Genomic DNA, 22,854 nt, shown 5'->3' with positions numbered 1-22,854 from the left:
TCAAAGCTACAGATGGGTGGTTATTACAATGGAAAACCCATCAAGAAGTAAAATTTAAGAAGACATGCAGTGAAAAACAGTGCTGACACTGAGTGCCAAATAGTGAAAATCAACTAAGTTGCCTGAATTCCTGTAGAAATTTAGTCCTGATTAAATTTAAAATGCAGATGAAAAAGGACTGTTTTATCATGCCACCCCTGATGGTTCCCTGTGTTTTAAACAAGAAATACTATCAGGTTGAAAAAACCTGGATTGTATTACCATATTGTGCTGCTGTAATGTGTTAGGAAGTAATAAACAGAAGTTGATAATCATTGGAAAACATGCTAAGCCTTGATGATTTACAGATTTATTTACATACATGTATTCATAATATTAATTATATTTTTTAATTTATAGTTTTTATTTTCATTGTTCATTTCTTACCTTAAATTTTCTCTGTTCTCATAAAATTTACTTTTTTGGGACAGCCACTTAATTGGGACAAATTAGTCAGGTCCCAATGTGTCCCAGTTAAGTGGAATCAACTGTATATGAAATATGTTGATCTTTTTAAACTGATGGAAGGCACAACAAATTTTGCTGTGCCTTCCATCAGTTTATAGCATTAAAGCTAGAATTTAAAATTTAAGGTATTTGGTTTATTTTGTCATCAATTTTATCCAAAAATTTGTTTATATCTGGATTTTAAAAGCATGGTATGTAAATCAGCTTTGTGTTTTCTTAAAAATAAAGCTGATTTATGTACTGTGTTTTGACTGGTGAAAACAAAGCTGAATGTGTTTGAATTCTATTAATAAGTCAGTAAAAAAGTTATATTGCTGTTTACTATTTAATATTTATGGCATTAAAGCTAGAATTTAAAATTTAAGGTATTTGGTTTATTCTTAGAAAAATTTTTGTATAAGTAAAACTTTTGTGACTTGTAGAGAAAAAAGATTATCGAAAATTTTTAAACAAATGTCTAGAAATGAAATTAATAAGAAATGATTATAATATATATTTTAGTATACTATATTTTTTTTTATAATTGTATATAGTGAATGCATTTAATTATAATTAAAATCTATATATAAGCTATAGACATTTTATTTTATTTCCGTTATTAGTTTATAGATTTTCTCAGTGCTGGCTCAATGGTAACTTGCACTTGAAGCAACATTACTTTTTGCCACTTATGATTCCAAAATGATTGCCAATAGAAAGCACTTCTTACAGTGACATTTTGTATGAACTATTTATATAACAACTTTAAAGTATATTTATAAGACTTCATTGCATTTGGCTTATTAATATTATTTATTTTTCTCTTTTTGAATACTTTCATCTGTTCATTTTGTCACTTGAGGAAGTCACCTCACCCATTGAACTAGCTCTGGATTTTTCTGTTAATAAAATTGATTCAATGTATTAATTATAAAATTATTTTATGAAGAACACGATGAATTATTTCCAGTGTCGTCCCGTGGAAATTGCGAATAGGGAAACCGTGTTTCTATAAGAAGCCGACTTCCAGGGGCTTAGTTTATTCTTTCTTTAAACGTATTTTTAATAGATTATTTATCTGATGTACTTAANGAAAAATAACTTCTGATTTGAATAACAAATATTTAATGAAATTTTTAGTGTTTGAATATTTTGTACTAATTTTTTAATAAATATTTTCAATTGTTTAATTTCATTTATACCATATTACTTTTGACTTGTTATGTTATATAACTATGAAGAATAAATAAATCTATATTTTCATATAGATTTATTTATTCTTCATAGTTTATATAATTTAATAATATTAATATGAATAATCATATAATAATTTAATTGTATGAACACTTTTACAAGATAATATATTTGCTATCTGTATGAAAATAGATACAGTAATCAGGAATAATATATTTGATATATATACTAGCTGTTACCTACAACTTTGTCCGCGGGGGTTTTGCAAGCAAACCCCATTTATATTCAGTATTTCAACAACCATAGTAATTGTTATATAACACCTACCGCTGAGAATTGCTGAGAATCAAATGAACTATTTTCAATTTGATCAATTTTCTGAAACGTTTACAATTATTCTATAATCGAACCAATATGCAATAACAAATTCAAATTTAAAACGGTTCGAACATTTGGTTAAAAAATCGAAATATATAAAAATATTTATTACAAAGTCTGAAATGTTATCAATTTAAGGGAAAGTATGGGAATCAATTTCAAAATCTGTTCTTCAGGTTAAGCATTTATGCTCTCCCTCTCCTCCTGCGGGGGAATTTAGAAAAATTCCTTCTTAGTGTGTGTTTTCATAACGTACCTCTTTAGGTTCATCGGTTTGTTCTGGGCGATGATGAATCAATCAGTGACTCAGTCAGTCAGTCAGGACAAGTAATTTTATATATTTAGATATAATATACCAAAAATAGTATTCCCCATTACTGTATATATACAATAATGGGGGAGTGAAACAAAAACTGGACTGTTTTTAAAGCATAATACAGTCAAACCTGTCTATAACTGAACCTACATACAGCAAAAACCTGTCATTAATGAAAAATTTCTTTGGTCTCTTGAAATTTTTTGCAAAAATGAATATAAATTAACCTGTATATAGCAGAACCTGTCTAACATGGAAACAAAGGAAAATTGAACTGCATAATGGAAAAATAGGTATCTTTATCTAATTTAACACAAATTTAACAAGAATTTTACAAGACTAGCATGTATAAATCTTAAAAAAGTCAAAAAATACACATACACAGTACAGAATAGAAAAATACTTCATTTATACAACTAATATTACAGTAATTTTATTGGGTTTTAAACAGAACATTTTTGCTTATTTTTATTAACAGCTGTTTTTACTTAACATAAATATGTGATGTAATTACAAGTTGTGAAATTTAACATATTATTTTTGTTATGAGATTGTATTGTTTTAAAGCTAATTTTATACTTTTTTACATCACATTTCATTTATATAAAATCAAGTCAAAATGTCTTCAGAGAAAATGCACATTGGGCACATTATGAATGCTTTTAAGTTTCGTAAAGAATATCACACTATACAAACAGTAAAAAGTACTCTTACCATGTATGGGGAAGATGCTTCTAAACTCTGAATGTGTTAGATGTGGTTTTGAAAATGTCATTTATAAAATTTTGAACTGAAAGATACAAATTGTATGAGCCCCCAAAAAGCTGTTGAAGAAACATTGTGGGAAGAAATTGTTAAAGATTGATGAATAACAACTCTTGAATTTGTAACAAATCTTAGTGTGTCACAGACATGTATTGTTAAAATACTTCATCCACTTGAAACGGTTGTAAAACATGCTGATGATGGTGTTCTGCATGCAGTTTGTTTTTTCACTTATAAAAAAAAACAAATTGAATTGAGTATAATTTTGTTGGATGAAGGTAGGCAGTTATAAGGTGTTACTTAATTTTGAAATTGGTTACTCATTTTTATCTTAGAGATCTTTTTTATGGATGAATGAAAAAGTTAAAATAGAAATATTTGTTATTAACTGAAAATCTGTTGTAGTGGTTGGTGATTGTTTGGTTGAGAACCAAGGTACCACTGTGTTTGATTAATGTGATTTTGATATACACAGTAATGTTTAGAAATTTATAATTAAGGGATACCTATAGTAAGTAACCTGTATGTAACATTAGCCTGTCTACTATGGAAGAGTTGTTCAGTTCCTTGGGGCTCTGTTATATACAGGTTTGATAGTATTATATCAAAAAATTGAAGTAACTATTAAATTCATAATTGAAGTTTAGACTATTTACAAAAAGTCAAATTAACTTTTGAGTCCATCTTTATCCCTTATACACTACCACAGAAGTAACAGTCTTAAAAAATTGCTTTGAAAAACTCTTCTTAAACACAGGTAAAAATTGGTAAAAAAAAACTTCACAAGGTTAAAAAAGACACTTTTACAATTAAAAACACAAAAAAATTCTTCACACCTTATCATTTTTATTCACCTTTTAAACTGCTTCTGGCCCTCTAGTGGTAGTTATGAGTATCTACATTATTTGCATATAGTTACAATTTTTGTGACTATATGCAAATAAATTTACAATTCAATTATGAAGAAAATACATCCTGAGTTATCACAAAAATTGTAACTATTAAATATTATATATCATTTTAAAAGAAATTTTATTTACAATAGTATAGATTTAATGAACACTATCATATGGCTTATTGTCATAAAGGCTTTGCAACAAAAGGGTTTTGTTAGTCTTTTTTTTTAATTACAGTATGTTTTGATTTACCAAATAATATTGAATATGGCCCACGTCTGATATACAATAGCATAACGTGTTTTTGTTACTACAGCCTTGCTTGCAATGAATGTTTTTCACCATTTAAAATTTCAGAAATTTAAATAAATTTAAAAACCTTTTGCATGCGTGTTAAACCAAATGCTATAAATAATTCTTTTTGTAAATAAACAAGTTCATTTCAATAAACTACTAACCTTGGATTTCATTAGTTGGAATACATAGCTAAAATATAATATGCAAATCTTGCAACTGTTGACAACACATTGCAATGAAGTTTGTTCAGAAAGAATTTTTTGAGAATTTTTTAGTTTTTCTTACATTACACATCTAGCATATAAAAGGCAAGTCGCATTTAGCAGTTTATATTAATGACTGAGAAAAATTGTGAGGGGTAAGGCAGTACTGGAACCAATCAGGAAGATTATTATCAAGAAGTATAAAAGAGGAGTCTCTCAACATAGTATTGTGCATGATGTGCAGATTTCTGTCTACAGTCCAGAAAATGATAAAATGTTTTAAAGGGGAAACACTCATCCAGAAAAAGCTTTAGACAGAAAACTGCTACTAGAAAATTATGGACCACTAATCAAAACACTATATTTCCCAAAACAGGCACGTTTCCATAGCAGATTTGACAAAATAGACAAGGAAATACTTTAATATCCCTTTATCTGAATGCACAGTGTGGCTATATATCCAATGACGAAAAACAGACAGTACAAATCCAAGGAGAAATCTCTCATAAATGAATCATGCAAGTACAGATGTTTATCTTGGGTCAGAACTTGTCTGAAGTGGACAAACACTGATTGGAAGAAAATACTATAGTCAGATGAATCAACATTTCATGTAAAGCATGAGAATGTAGGGAAGAAAGTCATTTGTACTAAAGATAAAGCTAATAATCCAGCATGTTATTCAAGACGAATCCAGAAGCCACAATCCCCTAGTGGTTTGGGAATGCATGAATGCAGAAGGACTTAAAGGTTTTCATTTCTGTCATAATGCTGTGAACTTTGAAGCTTATATTCTAATCTTTCAATAATATCTATATAAATCAAAATATAAACATCTTATGAAACCCAATACATTACTCTATAACTCTATTTCAACTACCATATAATATTGGGCTATAAATTGGTGATAATAATTATAAATTACTAATAAATTTGACCCTAGAAGAAGGCATTAGGTGCCATCTCATATTAAATTTAATAATTATAACTTAATTAAATAATTTTAGATTAAACTGGAAGAAATGGCACCTAACGCCTTCCTCTGGGAATCAAATTTATTAGTAATTTATAATTAGCATCACAAATTTAGAGCCTGATGTTATATAGCAGTTGAAGTAGTATTACAAATCAAAATGTAAATTTTTCTAAAGACAAGTCTGTATTTTTCAGCATGACAGCACCTGTTTGCACAACACTAGGAAAACCAAAATGCGACTGCAATCTGATTGTGTACATGTACTCCCCTGGCCAGCAACAAGTCCAGACCTCTCTCCAATAGAAAATATATGGAGATTTTTGAAAAGAAAAATGGCTCAACATCATCCTCACACATTAGAACAATTACATATGTATTTAAGTGAAGAATGAGAAAAATTCCCAAGCAGTTGCTGACCAAGTTTGTATCTTCCATGCCTCTTATTAAGCGAAAAGATGATGCTATTCCTTGGTGATTACAGAATCTTAACACATTGAAAGAAGTTCAAAGAAACATTTTGCAAAGGTTCTGAAGATTATAAATTACATATTTTAATAGCAAAATATTTTCCTGACATCTGAGCTACTGATATGTTTGTATGATCACTTATCTTTATAATAAATTACTTTTCATTACAAAAATAAACATCTGTGCATTGCATTATGAATTTAAGTTTTTATCGATGAGTGAAATTCATTGCAAGCAGGGTTGTAGATTTAAAAAAATAAAAAAACTATAATTTTTTTTGTAATTTATAAATATGTTAGGCTTATACTAAAATAAATAAAGTATTTGCTCATTTGATATTATATTTATAGAGTAATTTAAATGAATTTATTTTATATGTTTATACAAATATAATTTTATGGTTTAAAATATTTATAAGTTTAAATAAGTTTTTCTTTTTAATTTTATTTTTAAATTTAACATTTAAATTAATATCTTTTCCACTCCCCTTTATGTAGACACTTCATTGAAATTAATTTTTCTATCTTATAAAATTTATTCATTTTCAGGTAATACCACCTCATAATTCCAATCATATTATGTTTGTACCAGGTAAGATTAGATTTTAATAATTCATCTTTTATTTATATTAATATACTAATTACACTTTTTAAAAATTAAAGGTCATTTACAGTATAATGAAACTTATATTTGGCAATTAGTTGATATGACTTGTGGCCACGAAAATATAGATGTTAATCAAGATCAGGATATTTATTTAATAATGATGCGATTTGATGTTTGCAATAATGGTCTTAATATATGGCAAGGCCCAACTATATTACTAGAGCCAACTGCAGAAGCAACAATTACCTTATCTCAAATTGAAGTAAATAAGTTCTTAAGTTCTTTAATACATATAAATTAAATAAATTAAATTAAATAGAACATTAATTTAATTATAGGTTGATGGTTTATTACTTGTTGTAAATCACTCATCTCAACTTATGAATCAATGTTGTAAATTTCAAAAAGTAATGGGTAATACACTGCAAATTGAAAAACAACAAACTTCTTGTAATCATGCTATTGCTGAAGCTCTCAATGCTCTTAAAGTAAGTTTTTAAAAATTTTAAAGTATTTTTAAGCACTATTTTCATTTATTATTACAGAATGCATTTTAATATCTTATTTAAATTATTTTCTACATAAAGTGTAACATAACCGTATAACCATTATTTTAAAATTATTCTATGGCAAATGATAACATATAGTTACAATTTGACTTTTAATTTATCTTTTTAATTTTTATAAGATATTTTATTTTGATGAAAAAAATATAGCAATGTTCAAAAATACTGCATTATTAAATTTTGCATGTGAGAATTTAATATTTTATTAGAAGAAAAATAATTCTGAAAATCAAGGTTTGTAGCTAATAAAAGGAAAATAAAATGTTTTATGACTTACATAAAGATTTACTATTAAATTCACTTCCTAAAGATTTAATTTATGTTAGTTGTAATTCTTTAAATATTATTACAAGGCAATTGATCTAAGACAAAAGAAGCCTTCCCTTTTAACAATATACATAACAATTGGGAAGGCTTAAAAAAGTGTTTAAAAAATTTAATTGTTTGAGGTTTGAAATTTGATGGTAAAAATATGTATTTGCTTTTTATTTCTTAACCCTTTACCACCGCCATCTTGTTTACGTTTATTTTGTAAACTCTCCTAAGGCAATATAGGTCAGTCAGGCGATATTATTTTAAAAATTCACCAAAAATCAAATTATCATTATATTCATATGAAAAAAATTACGTACATTTATTAATATCTTTAGTTTTGAATATGATATTTTTCAATACATTTTATTAGAAAAATTTATAAGAAAAAAATAATATATATAAGAACTGACATTTAAACTTGATAATTTGTAACTTTTTGTCAGAATTAAGATTGTCTAGTTACCTAGTTTTTTGCTGGCAATGAGCCAGTAAGACGTAGAATATTGTTTTGTACAACTCTATATAACACTTATGCATGTATGTTTATTTGTTGTGAAATTATTGCACATTATATCAAACATTTGTTTGAAATCAAAACTTTATTCTGCTATCAACTAATATAATGAACTAATAAATATACTTTATTCACTTCATATTGAACAAGAAAATAAATTTTTGTAATAAACATATGATTATTAGTAGTAATACATGTAATATTTGCTGATATTTTAGATTAAAATAAAAAAAAAATGTATAAAATGTCAGAACTGAAGGTCACAACTTGAATATTCATAACACCTTGCATTATAATTTAATGTTTTATTTTATATTTTTTTTTGTAAATATCGTTTCTTCTTTCAGACTTTCAATGATAATACACATAAAGAATGAAAAGTCCAATAACTAATCTACTTTATGAACTAGTGTTAATCTTTCGTGTGTTGAATATTTTCTCCATCACATGTCGCTACATGTTGAATTTTTTTCGATGTTAAGCCTAACATGATTGCACATTTTAGAAAAAAAAATTATGGCTATTGTATTGTTCCAAATTACTTTATATTTTGCACACACAAAACAGACATTAATAAATGTGAAAACTAAAATTTTATTTCAGAAGTTAATTCTTGTATGATAAATCTCAAAGCAAGGAACAACGCATGGTGAAATGGAACATTGTTCAAACTGGTAACATGATTTTACTCGCTTTTTGTTTGCTGAACATACTTCACAAACTCTGGTTGGATGGTTTTTTTTCTGTTGATGGTATGTGGATAAATGCAATGGATTTTCATGTGACAGTCGACCACAGCGTGTGACATATCTGCTTGTTTGAAACTTTTCTATGACTTCTCTAATAACAGCCATATGAAAATCAAGAAATGACATTTATTTTTTTGTTAGTTGTTGATACAAAAGACAAGCATTATACAGTGAAATATACAGCGTATGAAAAAACACTTTTTTATACCATTACACAGTTTTTCTCATGCGCAGATAATTGTGTATCACTCCATCACACAGATCAATTCCACCCATACTATGATTATAGTCTAAAATACAATTTGACTTCATTATTGTATCTCCTGATTACATTTACCAGAATCTGAGAATTTATTATTACTCATTGTACTTAGAATCAGGAAAATTGCATAGCATTCCAATTTGATTTATGTTCATGGTTCCATATATATATATATGTTATGTTCATGGATATATATATATATGTTTGTTTATCAAGAAGTGCTTTTGCTAATGTCAGTGAGGTGAAAAATCTGTCTAAAATATCTTGTAATTTTTACCTGGCAACAGTTCTAATAATGTAAGAACAACTTTCTCACCTTGCCCACCTTCAAAATTGTCATATTCTGTTGTAGCTCCCGTGTAAACTAAAAAATCCCAAACATATTCTGTTTGTGACTTACAAATTTCAAAGCTTTTTAAACCAAAACGAGCACACTTGCTAGATATATACTGCCTAAATCACAGTCTACCTTTCCATAACATAAGACTTTCATCTGGGATGTAAGCATATTTGAATCTTGGTGAAAATGATCGATAACACTGTGTAATTTATGCAATATATCACCACCACCTGATGCTTGATCATTGTCTGTAAAATGCAAATATGACAATAAAAGCAAAAATTGGTTGCGTGACATCACACTTGAAAAAAAAATGGTGTAGAAAAAACATCTTCAGTTGTAAAATATGTACTTAGGCAAGGTTTTCTAATAATACTTGTAATCATAATAAGTCCTGAAAATTCTCTAATTTCTGGATTTGTTGTCCAGTGTTTTATATGACTGTTTTCATGTAAATCGTCACATTTCATCAAAGTATCACCATATCTGTTCGTTTCTTCAACAATCTTATCTACAAGTTCATCATCAAAAAATACATTGAAGCAGTCAAATGGTGTAGCATCACTTTGTAACTTACATTGAATTCCTACTTGTCCTGTGAAACTGTTCACTTGAGGGCTTGGTAAAGTTTGTACAGATCCAACCATCATCATTACTAAAACATGGACATTTTGCACTATTATTTCTGAGAGTATGACTGTGTAATCAGCCTCTGTTTCCACTTGTAGTTGGTATTTCATGTTTCCACTTGTAGTTGCTACTACTATCGCTCACATTCTCACTTTGTAGAAATTCATCCTTCTATCTGATAATTCAGACTCACCAGAACCTAAATTAAACAAGTACTCGATCATTTCTGATTTATTCAGAGTGCCATTTCTCCCAGCCATTGCCATGTCAAAACAGAGTCTAACTAATGATCTATGTTCATTTGTTATTTCTTCTGAACATCTACTCCTATTATTGTAATATCCTGCTGTGCGAAAACTAGATAACATAACAATTCTTGTGATATGAGACATTAATTTCGAAATTCCGTACAAGTAGTGACATCTGATGTTAAAAAATGTTTCTAAGCAGAAATAAGATATCTTGGGTCCACCAGTCAAGGTCAGCAGGTTGCGACCCAAGATATGTCGGGAATAACATCAGACATGTTAAGAAAGTATGAAGCTCAGTTCATGCCAGCATTACACTACATTAATTATATTGATATTATTTGGTGATGTAAATCTAATATAAAGGAATTTTTTTAAATATCAACAAAAACAATCCTTATACACTCTTCAAAGTAAAATTGCAACACCATGAAGGAATGTGTATAGCCACATGTACATTGCAGGACCAGTAGAGGTAACAGAGATATGCTAATGATTAAAAGAATAAACAAAGATATGCAACAGATATCTGCAACAGATGATTGCCTGAAATATCTCTTGCCAAGCTGTGTTCACTGTAGCATCCATGTTGTCTGTAATATGAGCCCTGGTGCACTTCCGACATGAAGTGCACCAAGTCCTACAGGATGGGAGAGAGATCTGGCGAGGCTACCAGCTAGGGAAAGATGTGAATTCCATTCAGGCTGGTGAGAGTTCACCACATAATGTTCAGTTGGGCATTATCTTGCTGGAACACTGTGTTGGGTGCAGTCTGCACTAGTGGCTGAACCATAGGCAACACAATTCGTGTGATATACTGGTTTGCTGTCAGAATACCAGAAATGTGCACCAGAGCTGTCTGCTGATTGAACATAATGCCTCCGCAAACCATGATGCATGGTGTGGGGCCAGTTTGATGCTCAGCAAAAGAGGCTGGCACATAGAATGCCACCACACCTGTCCTTCTTCCAGAATGCCACCACACCTGTCATTCTTCCAGAATGCCACCACACCTGTCATTCTTCCAGAATGCCACCACACCTGTCATTCTTCCACAGACAGAAGTGGGATTCTGTAAACAATACCCGATGCCATTAGTGGTCCAGTTGCAATGACAACAACAACAACACACCAGGAGTGCAGCCCTGTGTTGAGCAGTTAATGTCACCCTGGTTGCTAGTTAGCATGCATGCAGCCTGACTTCATGCAACCTGTTGTGAATGGTTTGGGTGGACAGATACATCTGTAGATGATTTCAGATGGATCTGTTAGGCAAAATGTCACATGCTGTGACAAATCTTAGTGGGCTGTTTGGTGAATCTGCCAGTCTGTGCACTCTGTCATGTGCTTGTGCAATTTCTCCCTTTTTTGTGTGTTTGCAGATATTCTTAAGTCCATCATGTCACATATCACTGAGTGGTACTCATGTCCTATCCAACACACTTGTTAACTGTGTGCATTGACAAACAGGTTATGCAGTTTTAGGATATGGTCTCATTTCCCAGCTGTTAATTGGTGGTATTTGGCTCACTGTCATCTTTCTATGCTTCTTCAAAAGTTAGGTGGCTGCGAACCATTGCTGATAGCATTTACAACCTGAACTGGCTTTTGGTCTTTATAGCATGAAACTGGGTACTACATGATCTAATGTGTACACAAACGTATACATTTTCATATCGCTGTCACCTCCACCAGTATTGTGATTTTACTTAGTTTACTTTTGATTTTACTTTTAAAATCACAATACTATGAAGGAATGCATGTAGCCACATATAAATTGCAGGACTGTGGAGATGACAGTGATATGCAAATGTATAAGTTTGTGTACATCATGTCACATATCTCATACATCAAGTCACACACATATATATATATAAAAATATATATATATATATATCTTTGAATACAAAAAGAAATATATATATATATATATTTTGTATTAAAGATGTAATGTTGCATAAACTTTTGTTGAAGCTCTTATTAGATAGGTTATATAAATTGCTTCTACATGATTTGCATGTTGTTGGAACATATGAAAGTAGTTACTATAGACCATAGTATCAGATTCCTGCATAATCCATGTGTAAAGTCAAATAATTTTTGATTTCTTAAAATATAGATGATTTCTTAAAATGGAAGATGGTGATGGTAAATTTTTAGAATACAGTTATGAATTGATTTCAAAAACAGTCAAAGAAGGATTTGATTACAAAAATGAAGTGGACACAAACTGGAAGTTTGTAATAATCTTCAGTAGTAATCTGAATATTTATTTATATTCAACGAACCAAACAACCCTAGTGTAGTTGTAGTTGTAGTAGTTTTATGAAGAGGTTTTCTCTGTGAAAATCAGATTTACTATAGATTAGAAACATTTGTAAACTTCAGTTAGATGAGTAGAATAAAGGTTTTTGATTTAGACTTAAGGAATTTTAATCTGGATACAAAGAAGCCTATGTTGGTTATATTTCTACAAGACTATAGAACATCAGTCTTTGTTGTTAACATTTGAATATTGTTTCACATTTTGTGAGATCATTCAGTAATTGGCACTTTTTTAGGATGTAAAGAGGTGAACTTCTGTCAGTATTACATTCATTATAGTTAAATAAACATCTTATTTGTTTTATACATAACTGTATGAGCTTAATTGGTCTTGTGGATTCTTTGAAATTGAATTAACAGGATGACAGACATCTGCACAGAGTTGAAATGAGTAAAAGCAATTGTTATAAATTATGGCAATAATAATCTCTCTAGTATACAAAAATATCTCAATACTCTTGTATACTAGAGAGTTCACATTATTATTGTGTATTCCTAGCATTGAAGAGAGACTGCTAATTGATTCAGTTTGAAATGCATATTGTGTAAGTACATCTCTTCAATAATAAAAAAAAAGGACTGTTGAAAAGATTGGATTGATTTTTATTATACTCATTATTTTAAAGTGACTTTTCTTTTTGAAAGTTTTTAAAAATTATTTATATAAATATGCCTTTTTTAAAAAATTTCTATATTATTAAACTTTCACATCTCATGATTATTTAATAATAATTATTTTTATTGTTTCTATAGCTTCTTGTTCTATCATTTTCAATATTTTAATTTAGCATGAATTTGCTTTTATTACAAACTTATTGTACAGGAACTTTTCAGACAAATGGTAAAAAATAGACTTTATTAATTACAGAATATGCATTTCAGGTACAAAATCTTGACAGGGTACATAAAAAGTTAGTTATGGCACTGAACGTCTAACACTCAAAAATGACTGGATTATTAAAGCAATCCCTTATTAGTTATATAACTCACTAAAACACCAAACAGTATTCTCAAGTATTTAAGCAAAATATTCTTTATTATTTGCTTATAATGTCAACTGTGCTTGATTTTTATTTGAACTGAGTGTTTGCATATTTCATTGAAATGTTAAGTGCTGCAAAGAATAAAAAAATTTAGAAGAAAACTACTTTGAATTATTATTAAATGTATAGAAATTGTACTAAATAATTTTAACATTTTTGGTAGAAATTAATTTATTTGATATCTTTAATATCATTGTATTTGATAACTAATATAATCAAGAAATTTTTTAAGATGTTACATATAATTTTATATATATTTTTAGAGGAATCGTCACATTTCATCAAAGTNGTAATAATTTTTACTTTTTTCCTCAAAAATATAATATTTGTTTCATAGTTTTTAATATAAATATTTATATTTAATATAAAATTAAAATTAAATAATAAAGATAACAATATATTATATTTATTATTTATTAATAGGTAGAAGCATTACATTTATGTGAAAAAATTACTGATATTATTCAAGAAGTTGAAAGACAATTAGATGTAGCTGTACTAAAAGAACTGGACGAAAATGATCGTAATAATATACTAGCTAGTTACAGAGAAGTTCTACATCAAGGATTTAAATTTGGTTTTGAGGTAATATTGTTATTGGTTTGTTGTTATGTATATTATTTTTTTAAATAAAGTATTCAAAAAAGAAGTTTTTATAACCATTAAAATATTAAAGCAGGCATGTCATCAGAAAATTTCCAATGAAATCTAATGGATTAAGAAACATGTTAATTATATTACAAAATAACATTTCATATCTTGAAGAAAATCTTGAATTTCCTACAATATATTTACAACTTTATCAATGTCAACATGAAAATCATAATGACAATGAATTAGGGTTAGTCCTGTAAGGCAGCATTCAGTCACTGTAGCTCTTATACAGTTGCTCAGTCTTCTCAACATACTGGTCAATCTCTCACATTCACATGATGTGAGGATTATAGCACAAAGTTTTAGCAATAGAAAAATGTTTGAAAACATGCCTGGATAGTATGTTTTTACCAATTCAGCCAGTGTGCATGGCAGTTCCTCATATGCATTTTTGCTAATCCAGTTCTTTCATTGAAATCTCTTGCCTTTAAGAAGATCAGAACTAAGCAGGTTATTGCAATACATGTCAACAAGTCCACTCAGGGAATGCAGCCCTATTTTGAAAAATTCATTAAAAATTTAATTTTTTTAAATATGCTTGAAAATATCATATTAATACATTATTAACAATAGAGTTAAATATATCTTATAAATTATATAATACAGTGTGACTATTTTTGATGAGACTACTGTATGTCTTGTCTATAAAATTGCACTGCTGTCAACGGCTGGACATCTTAGAGGTATGGAATACATATCAGGAGTTGCAATTTGGCACAGGATATTTGGTGCCCAAATCATGCGCACATAAAAACCCAGAGTTGTAGATAGTCAGGGGACTGAGAATTGAGTCAAAATAAAATATAAAATGGCAACACTGTTTCTACAAACAAGTGCTAGTGCGAGATTTGCACATGTGTTGCTCGTTGGGAATTTTGAAATGTGAACATTGCAAAGTCAAATTTTGACAAACGTGTGACACATGTTATGCATGTGTTCTCTTGTTCTTGTCATTTCACCATCCTGTGAAATGATGAGATGGGTCAATTTGGGTACAAATATCTTCCCACTTACCATAGTCAAGAACAGGCCCACTGTAATCTACAACAGTACTTTTCAACCAATAAGGAAAAGTCGAGTCGGCTTTTCCTTATTGGTTAGTGCTCATTTTTTTCTTTTCCTTAGAAAATGGTGCGCAGTCAATGCCTGAGTCTTCAAGACATGGTCTCATCCCAAAAATGGCATTGCTGTTTTACTTCTTTTCTTTTAAAAGATCAGAAGGCTTTTTGTAGAGTTTTATTGATACATGTATCATCAAACATAAATTAATTGTTTTTTTTTTTTACAGTTTCAAAAAGGAGTTGCTAGATTAATAACTGGAGAAGGGAGAACAAAACTTGGAAAATTATTGATTAAGTTTGCCCATCAATGGATGAAATTTGTTTCTTCAAAGTGTGAAAGAGGAAGAGGACATAGGCCTCGGTAAGATGACATTGATATATGTACACTGTAAGTAGTTATACTAAATACAGTCGAACTCGGTTATAATGAGCATACGCAGACCAGCAATATTTCCTCTTTATAACTGTTACTCATTATATCCATGAACAGCAGTAATGTAATAAGGGAGAGAGTGGCTGGTGCTTCAAGTGTAAACACTTAGTTATAAAAAAAAATACTCCTCAAACCTTTTTACCCTAGTACTCTGGTTAAAAGGTTTGAGGAGTATTTTTAGAATAAAAATAAAAGCACTTATTTCGATAAAGCCTGAAGAAGAGCCCAGGAGGGGCAATGAAAACGTTTGCGATTCTAAAAATAGAAGCACTCAGGTTAAAAAGTTTGAGGAGTATTTTATTTATATTTACCGGTGTGTAGAGAGATTGTCTTAGTTATAAATTTTGCCAATTATGAGGCGCCTCCTAAGATTTCACTAATTATCAGTTGCAATCTTTTAATTTTTAATATATATATCCAAATGTCTAATTGTCTAATATACAGACACACAATGTAATTACATATTGTGTAATTACATACATACAACAATTTATTTTTTTGTAATTAAAGATAATATTAATTAATAATATGCCTGATTTTAGTTAGTCTTTTTATCTATTTACAAATCTTAAAATTGATAATGTTGATACTGTCAAAGATGACAAAGAAAACTTTCTACACACTTCAATGTTCTTAGCACCACACTCTAACTCATGAATAATTTCTACTTTTTTGTAAACTGGGAGATATTTTCTTGTATAAGAGTTTGTTTCTAACTAGAGTATATGGTAATTTTACAACCAATGATGATTAGGTAAATTGGCAAAGTAGGGCCAGAAGTTAGTCAAGAAAAAAGGGGAACAGTTTCCAAAAAGAAAGTCAAGTGATAACGAGCAAGTATGTATCGTGATATTGTCAGAATGAAAGGCTACAATTTTTAATCATTTTTTAAATTTTATTTAATTTTTAAAATATATGCTTTCCAAATTAGTAATATCTTGCCTCTTTACATCATACTTTTCCCATTAAGTGACTGGCATGACTATATTGCTGTCTAACTCCTTTCAGGGGAAAATGTTTGAATTGAAATAACATGACTTTTGGTTTGCATCAGAAGTTCATATATAGTTAATTGGTGCCTTCTGCTTTCAGCTCATCTATCTGTCCTTCCTTAATCTCAAGAATGGAGTTAGACGGACAAATGACAGTGGGAATTTATAGGTTTCATCAATGCAGATAGTAAAACTAATTATCCAGAGGTCATAAAACTAAGTGACCTTTTTCAGTTTTATCTCTTCCAAGAATTTGGTATTGCATTTCTTACTACTTGAACAATTAAGAATGAATGTGTTTGCACAGCTACTGAAAATTTGTTCAGTATATCCTTGAAGTGCCCTCATTATAAATGTGAGAAAATGTGTGGAAACATGCGTAAATTAAAGTATTTATAGCATGCTCGTTATAACCATAAACTCATTATATCTGTGTTCGTTATAACTGAATTTGACTGTATGTTGTAAAGAGAATATTACATAGAAACCAATAAATCTGGTAGTAACAGCAGTGACTCCACACCAGACTACAATTGTAGCTTGATTTATGAAAGTAATTTACATTGTAATAGTAAATATTGAAAAACCACTCTCTCTCAAATTTTTGTGGTCAGTTTTTCATACACTTTAAGATAAAATAGATACTTTGAGATAAAAAAAAATATATTATTCAAAATAAACATTTATTGTTTTCTATGACTTTATGTAGCTTAAATGAAGAGATGCAAATTTGCCTAGTTCTTCATTGAAAATAATTCATTTCCAAATATTGCTGTCTTTGTCACAAAGTAAAGTTTGAGGGAAATAATAACTATTTTCTATTGTATACATTTCACGTATAGCAATTGGGAAATAACATTTAGGAAATAAAAATAAGTAAAAATTTGTTACATGGTGTAATTATTGTTAATTGGATAGAAATGTCTAAAAGCATTAAGAAGCAATGATGAAAAATTTTATTTCTTTAATAAAAACAAATCTTTATGAAATAAAACTTTTGATTAGCTACAATATATTAATTTAGTAAGATTAGTTTTTATGTAATAATGAAAATATTAATTTTTATTAAATAAAACTTTTGATTAGCTACAATATATTAATTTAGTAAGATTAGTTTTTATGTAATTTTGAAAATATTAATTTTTATTTTCTACTTACAGGTGACATTGTTCTATTGGATGGAAATAGTGGAATTCTGCAGAAAGTAGCAGAAGATAAAACATTGTAGAGATGCTTNGATGAAAAATTTTATTTCTTTAATAAAAACAAATCTTTATGAAATAAAACTTTTGATTAGCTACAATATATTAATTTAGTAAGATTAGTTTTTATGTAATAATGAAAATATTAATTTTTATTCAATTATAGAGATTACTTTAAATGTTACCTTAAACAACTTTCTAGAGAAATTACTGGTACTAGTACTAAGTATCACAACTAAACCATGTCTACATTCGGAATGATAAGAACCTGAAGCAGATTCTGGATAAAAGATTGAAAACATTTGTTCATTTACTACATTCGAACTGTACTGGAAACCCAAAGGTTTAGTGGTGATGCTTATAATTTTTATATTATTAGTTTAAGGTAACATAATAATTAAAAGAAAATATTTTCTGTTTTAATACAAAAAATTTTGTAATACATAATTTTGCTGCTTATAAAATTGTTTTTAATTATAAATAATATCTTCTGAAATATGAATTATATTGAAATTAATAATATAAAAGCTGTTGTGTGTGTATTTGAGTGTAAGTTCCTTATAACTCTTGCAATTTTTGTCCAATCTAGATGAAATTTCGGTTATATTCATTTTATATTCTGACAGAAAGCCAGAACATTTTTTTGTTCTGGCTATGTATTGTGTAGAAATATTAGCTATAGAATAAACATTTTATAGATTTTGCATTGGTGATTGCACTTACATTGCAGTGACGTCAGTGACCTTATTTAGTTCATACTTGAAGATGGAATTTTCCTTAAGTTGAATTTTAAAATATTTTGGCAAATGGTGTATTTTAAACTTACAGGTAACCCCCATATAACACGGTAGTTACGTTCCAAAAAATTGCCGTGTTATGCGAATCCGTGTTATACGAAACAAAGAAATAATATGAAAAGGAGGGTTAGGTTCCAAAAATTAAAAAAACATGCTAGTATATTTTCATAATTAAGATAAATATCTTCATTAAAATTTTTTTAAGTGATACATATTAATATAAATTAAACAATGTTTTCTTCGTCATCACTAAAAACACTATTAATTAACCGAGAGCGTTTTCTTTTTGGCAAGTTATCCTTATCCTCTGAGCATTTTTCTGCATTATCTTCAGATCCATGCTTTACCTTTTGCAAAATGTATGTAATTTTAGATTGCTTGCTTCTAGTTAAAAGGTCTTTATAAATTTCCTTATATGGTGCTAAGCACTTATGAAGAATAAAGCAAGTATGGAATAAGGGAAAAACATTCGGCAACATCAGAAGCAGAAGCGTCGCGATCTGGCAACATTGAAACAAGTTTCGAGAAGGACCACGTGTATCGACAGAAGGCGAGAAGAGAAAATTTACATACTTAAGTACTAATAGTTCACGAAAATAATAATTTTCGTGAACTATTATTACTTAAGTATGTAAAAATTTATTACATTTCCTGTTGTACAAGGGTTTTACCCAATTCTCGAACCATGTCAGAGTGAATCCGTGCTATAAAAGTACCGTGTTATACGGGGGATGGTACCAATTCTCGAACCGTGTTAGAGTGAATCCGTGCTGTAGAAGTGCCATGTTATACGGGGGTTACCTGTATTTCATTAAATTTAAACTTTAAAAAAAGATAACCTCATTGTGTCACTTCTATAACAAAAGTAAAAAAAAAAATCTTTTTATGGTGACCACATGACATTTTATTATCCAGTCGGAAGTAATGATGTAACAAGCCCATTATTTAGAAAGTGTTATCACTAATGTACTGTACATACAATTCATCTTTGTTTTATTAATGTGGAATTAAAAAGATTTGCTATTTTGTCAAAAGAAAAAAAAAATACTTAGGGGAAAGCGTAACAGTAAAATTGGTCAGGTAAATTGTAGATCTAAAAGAATAACAACAAAGATCCCTGATGGCAATGAAGTCTGGCTTGAGCAGCATCAAGTAAGAATGGTTTCGTCAAGGGCTGCAGAAACAGCATCACAACATTTTACTTGGAATGCAGTGTATAAAGAAATTTTATACAGAAAGATTTTAATATTTTTTCCTTATAAAGGCCGTAATGTGTGTGTAAGTGAATTCTCTATAATTCCCTACTATTACTACTATTATTACTATCTTTGTTCACTCCAGATGAATTTTTGTTTTGTTGCTCTTTATGTTACAACAGATGTTAATATTTCTACAAATTAAGTAGTTTATACTAACTCTTGAATTTCTTGAAATTTCTACTCTTTTCAATTCTTCGATCTCTGCTTTCTCATAAAAAGTATTCCATCCTGCTTGATGGGAGAATTTTTAGTTTTACAATAATAATCTTTAAAATTGTTTAAAAATAAGTAAAGTATTATTTCAAAGTAGTTTTTATATTTATTCTCCATAAAATAAGTGTTTGTAAATAATCTTGTAAAATGCAAAATTATAAATCATATTGCACCCATTGAGAGGTGGAAAAAGATATAAAAGTTTGATTAATTAGAATTAAAGTTCATTTATTTTTCAAAATTTAATTATACTTTAAGCAATGTATAATACTAAATAATATTATAATATAAATTAAACTTTATATTATATTAATGATATTTAATAATTTTCAGTTGGGCTAGTCAAGGTTTGGAATTTCTAATAGCTGCTTGTGACCCACAATATTTACAAGCACTGACTGATGAAGAGTTTCAGGTGAAATTATTAAGTGATAAAGTTTTGAATTTTCTTTTATTTTAAACTTTTATAATCCAAAATATACATACATGTATATAAGAACCTAAACTATATATATATATATATAGTTCAGGTTCTTTACATATATATATATATATATTAATATGTATGTGTGTGTGTGTGTGTGTGTTCATTCATGTTCAGAAGCAATGCTGCTGGAGGGTTTCAGGTGCCCTTCATGTCAAGAAAGTTTGATGAATAGTTGGCAGAGTTGTGCCATCAAAAACAAAATAAACAATATATTTTTTTGGAATTAAGAGAATACAAGTAGTATAAAGAAGGTTTAAATAGTTATATAATTTCAAAATAACTTCTGCTGCAAATAATGTATAAAATTCTTTCTTTGAGTTAATTTTTCTCTAAGAATTCTGCCTTTGTATCCACTCTTAACTCCTTTAACTTTATACATTCACATAAAATATGCTTTCTCAAATGTGAATTATCACAGTTTACAAATTTCTGTAGGCAATAAGAACTTTCTTTTCATGATTAAATTATTGGAATTTAGTTAAATTTTTTTTTTTTCATTATTCAAATATTTTTTGTGTTGAACTTAAAATTTTAAGCATTTTTGATGATGATCAAATCCTATTGGATATTTTATCATATATTGAAATTTATGATAAAATTAACACACTATTTTTGCTCTTCTTATCTATCAGTATATGATTTAAGAATTACACAATCATGAACATGTCTGAATTTTATGAAGTTTCTTCAAACAAAAGTAAAGCGAGTTTTAAAATTTTAATTGATAAAGGATTGAAAAAAATTTTGGTATATTTAATTAAAGGAAAAATATCTCTATACTTACCAAACTAAATTCTTTAAAGTATTATCATCATTATACAACATTTCTTGAAAAAGTCATTAAAAATATGTAAGAGTATCATAACTCTAAAAAAATTTATGGAAATTGAAGTAATTTTTATCAAATAATTTTCAGATAATTATTGTATTGTGTGATACAATGATAATCAGTTTTGCTAACTAAATTTGAGTTTTGCTTTTTGCATTCTTATATTGTGATTTATTATAAATAATTCAGATAATTCTTTAAGAAATGTTTTAGAAATAATACTATTCTTCACAAATGTTTTATATTAATAACCAAAAATAATATATAAAATTAGCATTTCATAGTGCTAAAAGAAATATATTGATGACTTAATTAATAGTTAGTATAATTGCATCACTTAAAATGTAATATCTATTAAAATTTTTGGTACTTATTTTAGTATATTTATTATAACTAAGTTCTAAATGTGTCTGATTTATTTATTTTATTTTCAGGAACTAAAGAAAAGCATGAATAATTGTATAACTCATTTAATTGGTTCACCTCTCTCTGGTTCTCGTGTAACCAGTCCAACACATATAGCAACACAGCCTAATTTTACAGTCTGTTGTCAGTATTCTGTGAAGAGTGAGACACAGTTGCCATCATCACCAATTAGCTGTCCAGAGAATCTTGGTAGAAGGTAAATATTTACATATGTTTATACTATAGTGTGTATGAGAAAGAATGGATGCTGTACAGTTGAAATAGTTTTATTGAGAAAGTAGAAAAACTAGGGCAATGAAATTTTCATCTTATAAAACAGTAACTCAAAAACTTTTTAGTTATTTTAAAGGTACTGTAAATATTAACCAACAGTGTAATGTAACTTTCTCCAGAAGAGAAATTAAACAAAATTGACCCAGCACATTGTTTCCTGATCCCCAGATGTAAACCAGTTTGTTCTCTAAGGATATATAACAAGCAAGAGTGAAACATTTACAGATTATTTTACAAAATTTAATAAGCTATAAACAATTGTCTATGCTGTAAAAGAAATGACATATTTCTAGTGTATTTTATACTGTACTGTACATCAGAACTCTTAACATTCAATCTTCTGGAAAATGGACATTATGTAAACAACAAAAGATGCTCAAATTAAAATAAAATGTAAAGTAGAAATAAATTTTATCCAACTACTGTTTCATATAATGAAAATTGCACTCTTAGTTTCATTTATTTTCTCAACAGAACTATTTAAAATATGTTCAGTTGTTCTTTGAGTAAAAATTATTCATATTAATAAAATTATTTTGAAGAGTATCCAATTCTCGAACTATGTCAGAGTGAATCCGTGCTATAAAAGTACCGTGTTATACGGGGATGGTCCCAATTTTCAAACCGTGTTAGAGTGAATCCGTGCTATAG

At 28.5% G+C, this 22,854-nt stretch overlaps 1 protein-coding gene across 1 annotated transcript; it reads left to right on the top strand.

The window, feature by feature from the left end:
* The first annotated feature begins 6,515 nt into the window (after positions 1-6,515).
* Positions 6,516-22,253, top strand: LOC111638787 (mitogen-activated protein kinase kinase kinase 4-like). Its single transcript, XM_023384544.1, has 7 exons — positions 6,516-6,570; positions 6,642-6,847; positions 6,924-7,073; positions 14,001-14,162; positions 15,520-15,653; positions 20,522-20,603; positions 21,939-22,253. Exons 1-7 carry the CDS (start codon positions 6,558-6,560, stop codon positions 22,128-22,130), a joined length of 939 nt encoding a protein of 312 aa, XP_023240312.1. The 5' UTR covers positions 6,516-6,557; the 3' UTR covers positions 22,131-22,253.
* Positions 22,254-22,854: the final 601 nt, after the last annotated feature.

The sequence above is a fragment of the Centruroides sculpturatus genome, unplaced genomic scaffold (assembly GCF_000671375.1).
Source record: "Centruroides sculpturatus isolate CEXI.00-Female unplaced genomic scaffold, Cexi_2.0 scaffold592, whole genome shotgun sequence".
Classification (NCBI taxonomy): Eukaryota; Metazoa; Arthropoda; class Arachnida; order Scorpiones; family Buthidae; genus Centruroides; species Centruroides sculpturatus.
This window is presented reverse-complemented; position numbering and strand designations above follow the sequence as displayed.

Bases quoted from the DNA above. Each gene is read 5' to 3' on its own strand.
- LOC111638787 (XM_023384544.1), top strand. The intron at 6,848-6,923 runs GTAAATAAGTTC...ATTTAATTATAG, and splicing joins TTACCTTATCTCAAATTGAA to GTTGATGGTTTATTACTTGT. The intron at 15,654-20,521 runs GTAAGATGACAT...AATAATTTTCAG, and splicing joins GGAAGAGGACATAGGCCTCG to TTGGGCTAGTCAAGGTTTGG.